Source organism: Parasteatoda tepidariorum, chromosome 3 (genome assembly GCF_043381705.1).
Source record: "Parasteatoda tepidariorum isolate YZ-2023 chromosome 3, CAS_Ptep_4.0, whole genome shotgun sequence".
Taxonomy (NCBI): Eukaryota; Metazoa; Arthropoda; class Arachnida; order Araneae; family Theridiidae; genus Parasteatoda; species Parasteatoda tepidariorum.
This window is the reverse complement of record NC_092206.1, coordinates 12,093,783-12,113,168: the sequence shown is the minus strand read 5'-3', so window position 1 is coordinate 12,113,168 and position 19,386 is coordinate 12,093,783. Positions and strand designations below refer to the sequence as shown.

The window sequence follows — 19,386 nt, the reverse complement described above, 5'->3', positions numbered from 1 at the left end:
ACAAAAAATTTAGGGATGGCCTTTATTTAGGGATGAGAAATTAAGATTAAAGAAGCAAACAAGAAAAAATGCTTACGGCTACATTACAGTCTATAGATGGTTTTAAAAATCGGTATATGTATTATGGGTAAAAATTTCAAAATTACCAGAAAATGAAGAAAAAAATTCATAATATCCAACTTCTCTTTTTTTCGTTCACTATATGCACAAAAAATAACATATGTGTATAGCAAGGCAGAGGAGTGAACATTTTGTTCACTATATCCGGAAGTTCACTATAAACCGCGTTCACTCTAGCGGGGTTTGACTGTATTATCAATTCTAAATATCAAAGATGAGAAACAAAAATTAATAACTTTTAAGAGAAATCAATAAATATTTTTGCCATTGAAACACCTATAACTGTCATTTTCGTAATCATGAAATATTTCGAATATCAATTACTTGTGCTTTGCAATAACCTATATCAGTGTTTCTCAAAGTGTGGTATGCGAAACCCCTGGGGTACGGGGACAGTTTAGCGGGGGTACGCGTTCTTAGGCGAAATATCTTGCAACAAACGAAAGTTTAAAAAAATTTTATTTAAAAATAAAGCTAGACATGAAAATTTACGATTACGTATTTTTCTATTGGCTATGTTTTGCAGAATTAACAGTTAATAATGAGTGGTATCAACAGCCAGTTGTGATTCTTAACTTTCGTGCAATTTTTTTATAGTAAAAAATGCATTCGTTTTTTTATCATTGGTAAACAGCGTTATGAAAAATTTAGAAAGGGTACACAAAAGTCATAAGTTTGGGAAACACTGGCCTATATCAAAAAATGTGTACCCATAGTAAACAACACATATAAAACAAATAATGCCCCTGGATAATTTTCTTTTAGGATATTATTTAAAAATAAATCTTTCGCCCCATCAAATCAAATATACTATCTTATAATTGCGACTTGTTTGTAGATCGCATTCTAAACCTGAAGCAACATTCATACTTTCCCTTTTTTTTTTTTTCCTTCCATTTCTGCATTAACATGCACACGCACACTATTTGTTAGTAATGTTCTTAAAAGCACATCTACTCATTTAGAACATATTCTCATAAACCATCGCAATAGAAGAGAGAAAAACCACTTCTTTCGTGCCAAGGCCGGCCCGAGCACGTGTAAGCAAAAATATTTTTAACGCCCTTCTCCATTTAGGAATAATAATAAATATGAACGGAGTAAAATAAATTTTATTTACGATTTTAAAAATCAGTCAAAATCAACACAGGGCTCTTAGGCACCTGGAAACTTAAAAAGTTGTAGTAATATTATTGTAATTTTATAATTATGTAAATTAATAATGTAATTTTATAATAATGTAAATTAATAACGTAATTTTATAATAATGTAAATTAATAATGTAATGTATTGTATTATGTAAATAAAGTTGTAGTAATATATTCTTAATTAATGTTTTGTTATTATATTTGTTACCAAAATTTTTTTATTTTCTCTAAGTAAAGTTCCGAAGGAGAATCATAAGAAACTTTAATTCGAAAGTGGAAGCTGATTATAAGAAATTTTTAGCTTTTTTTTAATAACAAAATTGACCGAAGTTTTTAATTTTCTCCAGTTGCTCGCGAACCTTGCTACAGTATTTATTATTTTTTTTTCATAATACAGTCAAACCCCGTTATAGTGAACATAGTTTATAGTGAACTCCCGGATATAGTGAACGAAATGTTCGCACCAGTGCCATGCTACTATACACGTATAATATTATTTTTTGTGGATATACTGAACCAAAAGAACAGAGGAAATTGAGTATTACGAACTTTTTTATGTCTTCAACTGATTTTTTTTCTTCATTCTTTGATAATTTTGAAATTTCTACATAAAATACACATACCGATTTTTAAAACCATCTATTGAGAGGAATGTAGACATAAAATTTTTTTCTTGTTTGCTTTTTCTATCTGTTTCCCATCCTAAATTTTTTGAACGCAATACGAAGAGTAATAAAAAATAAAAATAAACACATTTTGTTTAATACATATTGTTTTTTAAACATTTTTGTATTTCTTTTTATTGGTTTTTTATTTAAATAATGTGTAATAAAAGGGAGAATTTCGGAAAAATTAGTTAAAATTGATCGCAGTACGGATATAGTGAACTTCCGGTTATAGTGAACCGAAACTTCGGTCTCTTGAATGTTCACTATAGCGGGGTTTGACTGCATAATGTTATGAAATGTTACGTTTTATATAATGTCCTTTTATTTTAAATTTTCTAGAGCGAAATAATTGAATTATGAAATTCTGAAATAATGAAGAGATAAATATGTCAAAAACAAAACTCATTAAGTTTCAATAATATAAATAGCTAATATCGAAAAATTATGTGTTTTACTCTTACAACAAACTTCATATAAATTCATGAATCATTTGAAAATGAATTAAATTAGGGTGATTCATTATTGTGGCCGATACCATGGAATTTCCCAGCGTTCCCATTTTCGATCTGAAAAATCAAATACGCTGTTTCGTAACAAAAAAGGCGTTAAACTCTGCGCATATTTCGGTGCCAAGGTGAATTCGCGTTCGCATACTATTAAATGTGATGCTGATAAAACGAGAAGTTAAATAAATAAAAATGGAAAGATTTTAAACGGGATGTTGATGCTCTAAAAACAAATAGGAAGATACCCGTTCAGTCGATTCGATTAAATTAATATTTACAATTATTTCTTCAATTAGATAGAGGATTATAATAATAAGAATTTTTGAAAAGAATAAATACATTTTATTTTCCTAAAAACATTTATTAAGACTTTTAAGTTTTTGTGAGTAAACAATAAAATTGTTGAATTGAAAAACTTCGACAAAGCTTAAATTTGAGCAGAAAACTTCTCTTACTTTTAAAGTTTTATAAATCGTTTTTTACAACAAATATTAAAAACAAATTACTAGTTCACCTGATTGCAAACTGCAATTATTTTTTTAAATGTAAAACTTTACATTCCCTTATTTAAATATCAATCGGCCGTCGTTTTAAATAAAGCCAAAAATAATAATTAAATAAATATATATCAAAACATTTATTATTTAATATTTTTTTCTATCCAATATCATTTAATACTATAATAATTATTATACAGGTAATTTTTTGAAGTGCTTACTTAATAATACGAAATATTCAGTATTTGAACTTATCATCATTGAGAAGTTTTTTTTTCAAGTGTTGAAAGACAGCAACAGCTTCCCTGATTATCCCGAGTTAACTCGGGTATCGATATATTGTAAATATTTATTATCCCGAGTTAACTCGGGTATCGATATATAGTAAATATTTATTTCCCCGAGTTAACTCGGGTATCGATATATTGTAAATATTTATTATCCCGAGTTAACTCGGGTATCGATATATTGTAAATATTTATTATCCCGAGTAAACTCGGGTATCGATGTATTGTAAATATTTATTATCCCGATTTAACTCGGGTATCGATATATTGTAAATATTTATTATCCCGAGTTAACTCGGGTATCGATATATTGTAAATATTTGTTATCCCGAGTTAACTCGGGTATCGATATGTTGTAAATATTTATTATCCCGAGAAAACTCGGGCATAGCAGAATTCGTCAGTACGTTTTGTTTTATAGTGTTTTTACTCGACTGGAAGCAAAAAAAGATAATCTGTTGTGATTGAAAGTTTGTCAATTTTTGTTTAGGAGTTTTGCTGTTGGATTGTGGAGCTGTAACCGTGTTTTGTGCGATACGCTAGATGCTGGATTTACATAGAAAAAAAATAAAAAAAGTGGAAAAAATGGTGTATCACTTTACTGCGTTCGGAAAGTATCACTTTGTATTGTCCCTCGTTTTAAAAACTATCATAAAAAGACTAATATTTAACTCTTTTCATTACATAAATCGGGGTAGTAAAATGGCGAATAATTATTATTATTATTTTTTTTTTTTTACAAATAGCAAATTAAATGTTTTTTTACACATGACAAATTAAATGTTTTTTTATACATAAAAAAATTCAATTTCAACTTAAAACTTGTGCATTATGTTTTGTTTTAATTCCCTGCATTTATTAATAAAATAAAAAAATATGTTGATTTCGTGTATTTTTTTCAAAAAAATTGATAAGAGAAGTGGTAAAGAATTTCATTTTATTTTATTTTATAACCGTTGTTGAACAGCCGACGAAATTTTATGGGTTTAAGACTACTAATGTTCAACTCCGTAGCCTTGAAATTTTGAACCCAATCCAGAAGACAAGGGAACTCCGGGATCGAGTATTGGGAGAAATTTGCCTTCGTGGAGGACTTTTGATGGAGCTAACCCGCATTTGCGTTACATGGAGAGGAAGACCACGAGAACCTCCCATGGTTAGCCTGACGGCAAAGGGACTCTAACCCATGATCTGTCTACCACTGAGGATATTTCACGTCAGCAATGTTGTCGGTGCAACCCGGATGCTGAATTAGTATCGACTGGTATTCGAACCAGGTTCGCTGCATTGGAAGGCGAATGCTCTATCCCCTGAGCCATCGCGGTAAAGAAACTCCAAGAATAAGAGGCCCTTTGAAAAATTTAGGCAAATTTTGTAACCCAAAATTTTTCAAAACAAAACATATATCTTGCTGATCATGCGAGCAAATAATATTTTACTTGAGATTTTCCTTTTTAATCGCTTTTAAAGTATATAAACTTCGATGCTCGAATATATATTTTTTCAACGTAGTCTATTGGGGAGAATCTAAAAAATAATTTATTTTCTATATTAAAATTTCGTTATTTAAATTTATTATTACTCGTAGCATGTGGGTGTCAAAAATAACATTTATATCTAGACGCACCCATGTTCGAAAACTCTATTAAACTGCTAAAGTTGTTATAAGACACTTTTATTTTACTAAAAAAAAGCATTAATTGAAAATAAGTAGGAATGAAAAAATAAAATAAGCAAATAAATTGCAAACATGATTATATTAATCAGTAACATTTAAAATTCATTAGAAAGTAAATAATTTCTGCCGACAGCCCGCCGTGACAGTCAGAGAAAACAATGGAGGTTAAATCTCCAGTGGCATGGTTGGTGCAATACGATGTCAGTATCACTTAATTTACTTTCAAGAAAGCGGGCATGTTGTAGCTCATTTACGTCGCACTAGAGCTGCACAATTGGCGATGGCCTGGGAAACATCCCTGAGGATGATCTGAAGACATGCCATCACAATTTAGATCCTCTGCAGAGGGGACGGCGCCCCCGTTTCGGTAGCCCGACGATCTGCACGCGAATTCGAGCATTTTACGGTAGAACAGTTTAACGAGGACACATACTGCACACCCTCTGTCCCTACGCAGACTGATCCAAGTGGGCACCTACCCGCAGCCAGTAATGCTTGACTTCGGTGATCTGCTGGGAACCGTGTCTTAACGATCAGTCCACTGCGGGACAGAAAGGTGGGCATACACCGCTCAATAATTTCTGCTTTCTAGAGAAATTTCTTTTTCTCAGAAATGGAAATATGTAATACCTTTCTTAAGGGGCCAGAATAGATTATTGAGGAAAAAATTGTCAAAAACAACAGACTGAATGATGCAGGATCTCATAGGATCAACTGAATGCTTTTGACCTCTTATACAACCCTCCGCTCTTCTGAGAGGGAAAAGAATTCTCATTTCCTATTTTAACTTATAACTGAAAAATAAAAATTTCTTTTTAGCAGTTCTTCCTTTATACTATCTTCTTAACTTGCTGTTCTTTTTTTTTAAAAAAAATATAAGAAAAAATGGTTCTTAAAACATCCTAATTTTGAAAGTATGTGTTTTTTGCATTTGGGACTCCCTTGATCCCTGGGACAACTTCAAGTGCCCCAGCACAGTTATGGCCCTACAGTGTTTTCCACAGTGGAGGAAATGCGTCATACCTGAATTTAAGCAAATAACTCTAACCAATCACTATCAGGGTCAATGAGAGCAAAGATGTTAATACAATTTTAACTGAGTTCGATTGAGAATGGCAGATTTAAAGGCAAATGTTAGGATTTTGATTTTAAAAATAGGAAATATTAAGTGAAATTTTAATGGTTGTCACAAGAAGGCAAATAGCTTAATTCAAACCGTACTCCCTTGCAATTTGAGAAAAGATCATCGATGTATAGGATTTAAGTAATCATCCACGACTGCATATTGTTCCCATTTTACTTCATCATCAAATTACACATATATGCTTTCAACACAATGTAAAAATTTTTAAAAGTTAAACACGTCAGACAAAAATTTAATTCATGCTATCTTTTACGATACATGTTATAGAATTATTAAAAAAAGGTTACAGTTTTGTAGCCTTACTTTAATCCTAGACTTGGCAACATATTTTGATAAATAAGAACATTTGTTCTTTAAAAAGAAACAACTATATGACATAAGAATATTGGATTTGCTTGGACCACTAAAAATACTATGGCTTAACCAAATAAAATGGGAGATAAAGAATTTTTACTCTTATTCCACTGTAGAAGAAAATCTTCTGCAAGGTAATATATTTAGTATTCTTTCATCAGTTTCCATAACAGAAAGAGGTATATTTGTAACGATTTACTTTTTATTAATCCTTATTACTAGTTAAATGATTATTCTATAAGTTTCGTTTTCCTCATTTCACATAATTTAAGAAAGCAGGCAAAAAGAAGGCTCACGATATTGGTATACGTTCGCGCTGGTATATGTTAGCATCCATTTGGCATGCACTTAGATGCAAACAGGCTCTCTCCATAGAGATAATTTTTTTTTTAACTTGCAACAGAGTATAATTATGCCTCCTACACTCTACAAACTTTTGATAGTAGTAAAATTTAAATTGAAATTAGGTGAGATGATAGGAAAAAAATTTCTCAAAATTGTATAAAACTGCTAATCAATAAATAACTCAACTAATTTCTTTTTAACCATGCAAAAAATTTCTTTCAAGTTGAAGTAAAAAGGAAGAAAAAAAACCCCCCTCAGTTTTCAACCAATTATTTGATAACGGCTGTGATTAATAAAATTTAAAAGAAATAAACACTTAAAAACAAATCACCACTAGTTTGATTTATAATTTTGACTCATTTTACGAAGTGTAAAAAAAAAAAAATTGACCAGGGTGCGTAGCCAGATTTTTCAACAAAAAATAAGCACCTTTCAAGTACTTTTTAAGCACTCAAAAAAATTTATTATCTTAATCTATGATATAACCTATCAAAATCTATGATAATCTAATCAAAATATTTTATCAAAAATCTATGATAATCAAAATTTATGATCTTAATCTATAATATATTTTATAATCTTAATTTATGAACATAAAATCAATAAAATTCAAAATCATTTTCAATAATTTTACATAATCATGATAAAATAACTAGTTTTTGATAAATATTGCAGAGAAAATAGTGAAAAATCATGAATTTTTTGTAATTTAGAACGGCAATCGACATGGCAAAGAAAAAATCTCATTTTAAAAGATAGAAAATTAAGCACTTTTTACTAACTCTAAATAAAAAAAGCACCTTTAAGGGCTTTTAAAAAATGTAAATAAGCACATTTAAGCACTTTTAAAAACGCTACGCACCTTGTTGATGGTGTGCACTGGGGAGTTAATATAAATGCACGATGGATACAAAAAAATAAGTTAGCAATACACAACTAACGAACTTTATTACAATTGCTCAAAAGTCACCAAAGATTTATACATTGCACATGCATGTGCTAAAAAGTAATGAACACTGTTCACAATGTATCTTGTATAAACACAATATAAAAAAAGATTAGAGTATATGTTCATTCTGTTTATTAGGAACAGTTAAAGCTTAGTTTTAAACAGACTACAATAAACCATTAAAAAAAAACAAAAAAAAAAACAGTGATCATTTTAAATGCTAATATAGAAAATATAAGCTTGGCAATTTACAATTAAAATTTCTGCAATTTAAAGCAAGTAATAAATAGTCAAAACTAAATGTGCATAAATGAATACAAAAAATACAAATAGTAGTTAAAATATAAAGGTAGAGATTTCACTATAATCGTTGAGGCTGTAGTCAAAGGTGGTCTTGTGCGGTTAAAGAAATTTTTTTTATAAAAAATTTAATACATTAATTATATTTTACACATTATTGTAATTAAATATAAAATCTTGTAAATACTGACATACAATGATAGTTTTAGTAAGTATTTTGCAAAATTTAAGTTAAGTTATTTTAAATTGAATTATTCAGAAGATTTTCATAGCAGGAATTAGAATCTAAAAGATATTTTTAAATCAATGGAAGCATCAGGAAAAATTCTCGTGAAGTTTGTTATTTTTTTTAAAAAATACAAAGGGGAAACTTATTTTAAATTTAAAAAAAAAATTGAACTAATTTTCTGTAAAAAAAAAAAAAGTTTNAAAAAAAAAGGAAAAAATGGCGTATCACTTTATTGCGTTCAGAAAGTATCACTTTGTGTTGTCCCTCGTTTTAAAAACTAGCATAAAAAGACTAATATTTAACTTTTTTCATTTGCCCGACATAAATCGGGATATGGAGAATTAAATGTTTTTTTTTTTTTTTTTTCTNTTTTTTTTTTTTTTTTTTATTTTTTTTATTTTATAAATAGCAACTTAAATGTTTTTTTACACATGACAAACTAAATGTTTTTTTACACATAAAAAAAAAATTCAATTTCAACTTAAAACTTGTGTATTATGCTTTGTTTTAATTCCCCATATTTATTAATAAAATAAAAAATATGTTGATTTTGTGTATTTTTTTCAAAATCTTTTTGGGAAGCGGTAAAGAATTAATAAAACTCCAAGAATAACAGGCCCTTTGATAAATTTAGGCAAATTTTGTAACCAAAAATTTTTCGAAGCAAAACATATTTCGTGCTGGTCATGCGAGCAAATAATATTTTACTTCAGATTTCTTTTTCTTTTTAATCGCTTTTAAAGGCATTGATGCTTGAATATATATATATAATAGACTACGTTGAAAAATATATTTTTCAACTTAGTCTATTCGGGAAAATCTAAAAAATAATTGATTTTCTGTATTAAAATTTCGTTATTTAAATTTATTATTACTCGTAACATGAGGGTGTCAAAAGTGACATTTATATCAGGACGCATCAGAGTTTGAGAACTCTATTAAATTGCTAAAGTTTTTTAAGACACTTTTATTTCGCTAAAGAAAAACATTAATTTAAAATAAGTAGGAATGAAAAAATAAAATAAGCTATTAAATTGCAAACATAATTACATTAATCAGTAACATTTAAAATTCGTTTGAAAGTAAATAATTTCCGCCAACAGTCCGTTGTGGGCCAGAGAAAACAATGGAGGTTAATTCTCCAGTGGCATGATTGTGGCAATACGATGGCAGCATCACTTAATTTACTTTCAAGAAAGGCGGGCATGTTGTAGCTCATTTACGTCGCACTACATCTGCACAATGGGCTATTGGCGACGGCCTGGGAAACATCCCTGAGGATGATCCGAAGACATGCCATCCACAATTTTGATCCTCGGCAGAGGGGATTTCACCTCTGCTTCTGAAGCCCGACGACCTGCACGCAAAGTCGAGCACTTTAACAAGGACCCATACCGCACACCCTCGGTCCCTACGCAGACTAATACAAATGGTTACCCACCCGCACACTGTCCGCAGCCAGTGATGCTTGACTTCGGTGATCTGCTGGGGAACCGCGTCTTAACGATCAGTCCAGCGAGACAGAAAGGCGGGCATACACCGCTCAATAATTTCCGCCTTCAAGAGAAATTTCTTTTTCTCAGAAATGGAAATATGTAATACCTTTCTTTAGGGGCCAGAATAGATCAACTGTTAAAAAAAACAGACTGAATGCAGGATCTTATGGGATCAACTGAATGCTTTGGACCTTTTATACCTGTACAACCCTCTGCTGTTCAGAGAGAGAAAATAATTCTCAAAAAGAATGTTCTCATTTCCTATTTAAACTTATAACTGTAAAATGAAAATTTCTTTTCAACAGTTCTTCCTTTATACTATCTTTTTAACTTGCTGTTCTTCCAAAAAAAAAAAATAATAATAATAATCATAAATAAATAAATAAAGAAAAAAATATAAGAAAGAATGGTTTTTAAAACATCCTAATTTTGAAAGTATATGTGCTTTTTTCATTCGGGACTCCCTTGACCGCTGGGACAACTTCAATTGCCCCGGCATAGCCATGGCCCTACAGTGTTCTCCACAGTGGAGGAAATGTGTCATACCTGAATTCAAGCAAATAACTCTAACCCAATCACTATCAGGGTCAATGAGAGCAAAGGAGATGTTAATACAATTTAAACTGAGTTCTATTGAGAATGAAGATTAAAGGCAAATGTTAGGATTTTGATTTAAAAATACGAAATATTAAGTGAAATTTTAATGGTTGTCACAAGAAGGCAAATAGCTTAATTCAAACCGTACTCCCTTGCAATTTGAGAAAAGATCATCGATGTATAGGATTTAAGTAATCATCCACGACTGCATATTGTTCCCATTTTACTTCGTTATCAAATTGCACAATTATGCTTTCAACACAATGTAAAAATTTTTAAAATTTAATTTGTGCTATCTTTTACAATATACGTTACAGAAATATTAAAAAAAGGTTACAGTTTTGTAGCCTTACTGGAATCCTAGACTTGGCAACATATTTTGATAAATAAGAAGAACATTTGTTCTTTAAAAAGAAACAACTATATGACGTAAGAATATTGGATTTGCTTGGACCACTAAAAATACTATGCCTTAACCAAATAAAATGGGAGATAAAGAATTTTTACTCTTATTCCACTGTAGAAGAAAATCTTCTGCAAGCTAATATATTTAGTATTCTTTCATCAGTTTCCATAAATGCGAACAGAAAGAGGTATATTTGTAACGATTTAATTTTTATTAATCCTTATTACTAGTTAAATGATTATTCAATAACTTTTGTTCTCATTTCACATAATTTAAGAAAGCAAGCAAAAAGAAGGCTCACGATATTGGTATACGTTCGCGCTGGTATATGTTGGCATCCATTTGGCATGCACTTAGATGCAAACAGGCTCTCTCCATAGAGATAATGGTTTTTTCTTAACTTGCAACAGAGTATAATTATGCCTCCTACACTCTACAAACTTTTGATAGTAGTAAAATTGAAATTGAAATTAGCTGAGATGATAGGAAAAAAATTTCTCAAAATTGTATAAAACTGCTAATCAATAAATAACTCAACTAATTTCTTTTTAACCATGCAAAAAATTTCTTTCAAGTTGAAGTAAAAAGGAAGAAAAAAAAAAAACCCTCAGTTTTCAACCAATTATTTGATAACGGCTGTGATTAATAAAATTTAAAAGAAATAAACACTTAAAAACAAATCACCACTAGTTTGATTTATAATTTTGACTCATTTTACGAAGTGTAAAAAAAAAAAAATTGACCAGGGTGCGTAGCCAGATTTTTCAACAAAAAATAAGCACCTTTCAAGTACTTTTTAAGCACTCAAAAAAATTTATTATCTTAATCTATGATATAACCTATCAAAATCTATGATAATCTAATCAAAATATTTTATCAAAAATCTATGATAATCAAAATTTATGATCTTAATCTATAATATATTTTATAATCTTAATTTATGAACATAAAATCAATAAAATTCAAAATCATTTTCAATAATTTTACATAATCATGATAAAATAACTAGTTTTTGATAAATATTGCAGAGAAAATAGTGAAAAATCATGAATTTTTTGTAATTTAGAACGGCAATCGACATGGCAAAGAAAAAATCTCATTTTAAAAGATAGAAAATTAAGCACTTTTTACTAACTCTAAATAAAAAAAGCACCTTTAAGGGCTTTTAAAAAATGTAAATAAGCACATTTAAGCACTTTTAAAAACGCTACGCACCTTGTTGATGGTGTGCACTGGGGAGTTAATATAAATGCACGATGGATACAAAAAAATAAGTTAGCAATACACAACTAACGAACTTTATTACAATTGCTCAAAAGTCACCAAAGATTTATACATTGCACATGCATGTGCTAAAAAGTAATGAACACTGTTCACAATGTATCTTGTATAAACACAATATAAAAAAAGATTAGAGTATATGTTCATTCTGTTTATTAGGAACAGTTAAAGCTTAGTTTTAAACAGACTACAATAAACCATTAAAAAAAAACAAAAAAAAAAACAGTGATCATTTTAAATGCTAATATAGAAAATATAAGCTTGGCAATTTACAATTAAAATTTCTGCAATTTAAAGCAAGTAATAAATAGTCAAAACTAAATGTGCATAAATGAATACAAAAAATACAAATAGTAGTTAAAATATAAAGGTAGAGATTTCACTATAATCGTTGAGGCTGTAGTCAAAGGTGGTCTTGTGCGGTTAAAGAAATTTTTTTTATAAAAAATTTAATACATTAATTATATTTTACACATTATTGTAATTAAATATAAAATCTTGTAAATACTGACATACAATGATAGTTTTAGTAAGTATTTTGCAAAATTTAAGTTAAGTTATTTTAAATTGAATTATTCAGAAGATTTTCATAGCAGGAATTAGAATCTAAAAGATATTTTTAAATCAATGGAAGCATCAGGAAAAATTCTCGTGAAGTTTGTTATTTTTTTTAAAAAATACAAAGGGGAAACTTATTTTAAATTTAAAAAAAAAATTGAACTAATTTTCTGTAAAAAAAAAAAAAGTTTTTTTCCAAACAGGAGTGAAACACATATTTTCAAACATGGAGGCATATGCCTATTTTGTCTTTGCCTTGGTGCTCTAGCAGAGTTGAATAAAATGTAGAATTTAATGGCTATCTATATAAAATGTAAATAAGCTAAGTATCAAGTTAAAAAGTATTAAATAAATTATGAACTTATAAATAAACTATGCATTGAGTGTTGATCTCCGATAAGGGGGTCAGGACACCAAGGTGGTCAAGAGAGTGCACTTGCACCACCTGAAAAAATATAAGTTTTTAAAAAAGTAATTAACTTTTCTATTTAAAACAATCACAAATAATTGTGCTTGTTAAACGGCAAATTGGATTCATTAACATTAAATAAGTGCTCAAGTTGCCGCTTTGAATTTAATGCCATAATTAACTAATATTTTTAAGAAATAAATAAAAAAAAACACTTGAGTAGAGAATAAAAAAAAAAGTATTGTAGAACACTAGAATTCACAGTTTCTGTTTTTCTGCAATTATTTAATTTAAAGAATCTAAATAAAGCAAGAGTTTCATAAATTTTTAGTTTTAAAATTTAAACATTGTTAAAAATATGTATGCATACATAGATGGATATTTGTTGCTTTAGTAGCTTTAATTAAATTATTGACACTATTTGAGAAAACCTCTCACATAAAAACATTTCTAAGAAATACAAAGCAATAAAAATTTTTTTTACAGATTCTTTAAATATTGAAATAAATATTCTTTCTGGATGCACCCCACTTCCTCTTAAGGGAAATTCTGTGGATGTGTTTTTAATCAGAAACTACGAAAGTATTTAGTTATTATTTAAATATCAAGATCAATTTTTTCTTAATGCGCTTTATGTTATTGTCATATACTGATTTTAAAAGTAGCACTGCAGTGTACACAATTGTGGCACTTTCTATGAACAATAAAAAAAAGCTACCCTTGATATATAGATGTTTTCCATATTTATAGAAAAATAACACTTCAAGTCAAAATGTCACTAAGCATTGTTGTCGTGTAATAGCAAAGTAGCTCTTGCAAACTTTTTAATTAAATTTCACAAAAAAAGATGGTACATTTTTTAAAAAAAGCATATGTACAGTAGTTAATTTTTTTTGAAACACAATACATATAAGTAAATAATATTTCTAAATTGTTCTGAGAATAATAAAAAAAAATCACTTCATTCAGATTCTGATTTTCTACTGTCACTCAATATATCTGCAGGTGGTGTCAGAGATATTGGTTGAATTTGCATCAAATCTGCCTGATCCTCAGAAAGTACAGTATCTGTAGATTCACCAGGTTCACCATATTGATCCAAACCAAATAATGAACCAGGATCGGTAGCATCTAAGCCTAAAGAAGCTATGTCATCCATTGACTGGAATGGCTCTGGCTCTACTTGGACCGCTTTAGGGGCCACCTCCGTCGAAGATGGCCGACGAGATTGACCCAGCTTTGATTTTAATAATCTGTGAAGATGCATATCGCATGCCTCATCCTCTTCGAGGATTAAAACTGGCCTTTTGCATTTCTTTTTCAAGCCTGAAGGACAGGGCTTGAATAACAATTGGTTCTGATCAAACAAAATATGATTCTTGCAAAATTTAGTCAACACTATTGCAACGTGTTTACATTGTTTACCGTTCCTTTCATAAGTGCAATTTTGTTGCACCGAAGAGGTCTTATCCGTGTTAAGTCGTTTTGCTTGCACTTTGTGACGAAGAACTCTCTCTGCCCCGCTACGCCGATGATGCTGCATTAAAGCATGAAGAGAAGTTTCATCTGATTTTTGTGACGGCAATTCAGAGGTAGATACCTGTGAACTGTGCAATGCTGATAAAAATTCCCTTCGATTTTCTTTCAGCTGATGATAAACAACTTTTAGTTCCTCGCAATAAAGCTGCTGTAAATATAGAATTTTCTCTTTTGCAATAGTCAAAATTTCCTTATGAGTATACGCTCCAGCATTTGCTAAGGAATCTCCAAATTTTTCAACCCAGCAGAAGTCGTCGTCGACGTTGTCGATACGAGCTCTCTCTTGTACAGGTTTGTCTTCATCAAGAGCAGGTTCAAGGTCACTTAAGGTAGTAGGAGCTTCTCCTTTACAGGCAGAAATATCAGACTTATCAAAATTTGCAGCATCACGTTTACTGGAGGAATCGTGATTTGGATCATGACAATAATGCTCTAGAGACTTAAGAAGTGCTACAGGGCCTTCCACAAGCTTCTTTTTAGGTGCAGAAATTCTAACTTTTAGCATAGCACGTTTCGCATGGAAAGGACAGAAGACATTCTCTCGTTTATCGTTTTTATCATTTTTAGGAGCAGCATTTGTGCATCTTTTTTTGTTTGGCTGGTTTACATACATGCATTGCTTAAAAGGTGCAGTCTTATCTTCTAAAATATGCCGAATACAATAATCATATCCTTCTAATCGTGTCTGATTGCAGTATCGATGAATATATTTACAAAATCGTTGAGGCGGAGAACTGCGGTTCGTTGAAGCTGAGCTTGCCATAATGATATATTTTCAATTATATAATTACTAAATATTTTCAGATAGAAAAAGTAGGTCAAATGTTCTACATTTGATTCTAAGGAAATGAAACAACTATTAACTTAGGGATTTTAATGCCAAGTATTTAAATGAAGAATTATTTATAGCTAAAATACAAAGAAATTAAGTTTGAATCATTGAATTCACCATTTTTGACGACTATTTACTTCTTTCGTTAAAGTAATGAAACGACTTTAGTTGTCTAGTTCTGCATACTGAAAGTCTCTCTTAAAATATTTTAAAAAATAAAAATACTCTCATGAGTGTCATTATTATGCTTTGTATTTTTTATTTTATTTTAAATCTAACATGTTTTTTCAAAAATTTAGCTGCATTTAAAATTCGATCAAATGTTAAAATTAAAAGTTATACAGTTTAAATATTAGTTTTTATAAAAAATTATGGTTACTGTTCATCAAAGCAGAAACAGGCAACTAAAATCGACCTGTGCTAAACCTCCAAACAAACGAAGATAATACTTGGCAGAATTTATAGCAAAATGAAATTCATTGGGTAAATAAGGAAATTCTTATTGTAACAGTTGCTATGAAGCTTGAAGATATTAGTTATAGTATATTTTCTTTTTGTTAACCTTTTTATCATAATCACCCTTTTGTTATCAATACATTTCCTAAGGTGCCAAGTGAGAAATTTTTTCGTTGCGGTAGAAATATTTATACTTATTTTATTATATTATCATAAAAATCTTAATTTTAAAAATTAAATCTTAAATTGCTTTAACTACCCCGACAAATAAGTAATTAAAACCTATGTATATAAATTAATTCTTATAAAAAATCTTAATACCATTGTATTATAAGACAACCACTTTCTAAAATCCTTCTAGAAATATTTTTTAAGTTATCAGCCTTTTTTTAAGCTACAGATTTTTAAAATGGTACCTAAGTTGGATTTTTGGCTTCAAAAATTGGTTTTAAACTTACCAAGGGCAGAAATTTGGTTAAGACTGACAAAAACCTGTGATGATTGTCACCTTACACAGACACAAATGTTCTCAAAATATCTTTGAGATCATTTGTGGACATCTTTGAGAACTTCTATGAAAAAGCTGAATATTACCAAATCCAACAGTGATCTCCATGATATTTGAACCCTGTGGCAGAATTTTTGGGCTTTCTGTGACAAACCTCTCTTACACTATATTATCTTTTTGCAAGATGCTTTTATAATAACAAATATGCATGTTACTAATTAAATTTAAAGTAACCAAACTGTTGTGTTTACAAAAAAAACCTATTTGAATAAAATGAAATTTTATTTAATTTTTAAAGAAATATGTACCTAATATTTTTTTTATTCTAATATAATGGGCGGGATTCTCACATTTTACTAACGAAGAAAACACCCTGTAACATATCAAGCTATATTAATAACAGTTCTGTTTCTTATAAAAATTTTTTTTATTCACAAACAGTAACAAATATGAAGTACTCGTAACGGGATAGTTAAAATATTATAAAACAAACTAGAAAAACCCGTAGCGGGTTATAAGAAAACTCAAATTCTAAAGCAAACTGATCTCTAAAAAAGCAAACAACTTTCTGTTGTTCTACAAAAAGTTTTATAATTTTATCGTCTGCTCTTATTTTTGTTGTTTATCTCTTTATGTGTTTATTTTATTTTATTCATACTTTTGCTAGCCAATTATTTTTTTCTTATTTTCAGACTTTAAAACCCTAATTATTTCCTTTTTTGCATTTTGTAAATCATCATCACATCGAAGAATAAAATGTAAAAATTTTTTAGTCCTTAGCAGTGACTACCAAAAAAAAGGATGATGGCAAAATCATGCAAATTAAATGTATCATGTTGATTAACGAGAATATCAGCGCGAAACGAGCTTGTCAATGAATGATATCTCGAATCCGAGATTCGAATTTCACTTGCCTTTATAATATCAGTAATTTAAAAAATTTCCTGGGGATAACAGAGCAATGAAAGGCATTGAGATTTCGAAAAAACAAAGCAAAAATTCGTAGCAATAACTGTCTTAAGAACGATTGAAATACCTGGATCAATGAAAATATCGGAGCAAAATGAGCGCTTCAAAGAATGATTTCTGCAGAAAAGAAATTTTTTACTTCATTATTCTATATTTTTCCTTCTTCTCAAATAAGAATCGAAGAATCGCGAACATTTCTTTCTCTTCCGATGTGCAAATTTAAATATAATTTTAGAGATAAAAAATTTCTGCAGAAAAAAAACCAAAATTCTTTACTTTCTAAAAGAAAATTCTTTCTGCAAGAGCTCTGTAACATTCTGGGACAATGTCACTGTATTGCCGCGTATTTGAATAACAATGAAATATCTGTCAGAAATACAGGGATCACATCAAAAAATATTTTTTTTAGTGCTTAAAAGGTGCTTATTTTTAGTTGAAAGATTTGACTATGCACCCTGTCATATCTTTTATATTACTTGATATTTTTTAATATAATTCACTTTCTTCTTATTCTTTTTGAGAACTCTTTTTGTTCTTAATGGTATGGAAAATATATTGAAAATAATTTTTATTAGCATGATTTCAATTCTCTGTTAGTTGAAAAGATATACTTCGATAACTTGAAATACTTTCGATTTTTGACACTCCTTTGGGTTATCTAAGTTTAGCTGTACAAAATTTTTAATAATTTTAAATTTAATAGTTGTGTATAGAACTTTTGAATTTATAAATTGACATTTTTTTTGTTTTTAATAGATAATTTACAAAATGGTAGATGAGACAGTTCCAATTGGATTGTTTTTAGTCACCTCTGGAAGTAAAGGAGATCGTTTACTATTTCGCTATCCCTTTATTTTCGATGTCAATAGAGAAAATGGTGTTAAAGGTAGTATTTTTCTTCCTTTTTTAATCCACGGGATGTATTTATTTTAACAACTAAACGATTTCTTTGATCTTATTAACACTAAACATACCAACACTTCATCTATACTTATTTCTACCATAGCCGGTCAAATGACCGGACTGTATGTTTATTGGTTGATGGTGTGAAATATGAATGTTGGGAAGGAAAATAGTTAAAAACACCGGTCATTTGACCGGTTATGGTATATTTAGTGTTCAGTTAAGTTTTGTTTCTTACTCTGGGGCAATGAAAGAGTGAATTAAAATATTAAGAATTCAAATTTTTTTTTTTTTTTTTTAGAACTATAGACCTTTGTAGCAATTTAAATGCAGAAAATATAATTTTTGTTTATAATGTGTGTGTAAACATAAATTTATATTTCACGGCTAATTTGAAAAAGTTAATGACATTACAGAAACAGAACTCTCATTGCTATCATATTATTGTAGACATTTATTATTTTATTTTTGTATTTTAATTTTTTGCATTTCAATATACTTCTTGCATTTTAATATATTTTTTTTGGAAATAATTGCATTGTTTTTTGTGAATTTCCATTAAACAACTGTTCTTTCTTTTTTAAACCTTAATATATATATACCATTTTAATGAGGAAACATAACATATTTGTTTTGAACAAAAAGTATATTTGTACTATATTAAATTAAATTAAACAGCAATGTTGAAGAGCACAAAATAAGAAAGTTAATTATTGAATTATTTGACTTGTTTTGTGTATAATCATTTTGATTGCCTTGCGGGCCTGGAATGGGCAAGTTAGTTGTTTTTATTCAACTTTTCAAACATATGTAAATGTTTATGTGAGACTAGAGAAACTGTCAATTTTAAAACTACTACAAAGTCATTGAATACTGATGAAGTATAATTGTTTTCTTCATTACTTATTGTTAAAGATAAAATTTAAAATAACTTTCATGCTCTGAGTTTTAATCTATATAAATTTATTCCTTACTAAGTTAAAGTAAAGAAAAAAAAATTTATGAAAAAAATATTTTAAAAAATGAGTGTCTAATCTTACATTTTATGATACCATATTAAAGCAAAAAATACCTTAAACTCTTAATTTAAATTGATTTAAACTGAAAGTTAAAATTGTTCTAAAAATCTAATAAAAAATATTCCAGAGCAATGATTAATTAAAAATTTAAATTTTTGAAAATGAATGAGAATATATTTCATCCTCTT

General features: G+C 29.0%; 2 protein-coding genes across 5 annotated transcripts in view; one reads left to right on the top strand and one right to left on the bottom strand.

Annotated features, from left to right (window-relative positions):
* Positions 1-12,006: 12,006 nt before the first annotated feature.
* On the bottom strand, positions 12,007-15,511 carry LOC107449373 (KAT8 regulatory NSL complex subunit 2). The gene has a single exon (XM_016064877.3). It carries the CDS (start codon positions 15,272-15,274, stop codon positions 13,934-13,936), a length of 1,341 nt encoding a protein of 446 aa, XP_015920363.2. The 5' UTR covers positions 15,275-15,511; the 3' UTR covers positions 12,007-13,933.
* Positions 15,512-15,706: 195 nt separating this feature from the next.
* LOC107449371 (GATOR complex protein Nprl3) overlaps positions 15,707-19,386 on the top strand; it is a 30,996-nt gene continuing 27,316 nt past the window's right edge. The window contains exons 1-2 of one of the 4 annotated variants that reach the window (XM_016064874.4): positions 15,707-15,826; positions 18,033-18,162. In XM_016064874.4, coding sequence (XP_015920360.1) covers positions 18,045-18,162 — 118 coding nt within the window. In that variant the 5' untranslated portion in view covers positions 15,707-15,826; positions 18,033-18,044. Of the gene's footprint in view, positions 15,978-18,032; positions 18,163-19,386 lie in introns of all 4 variants that reach the window. The other 3 variants (XM_043051149.2, XM_016064875.4, XM_071178324.1) reach the window with 3 other exon arrangements.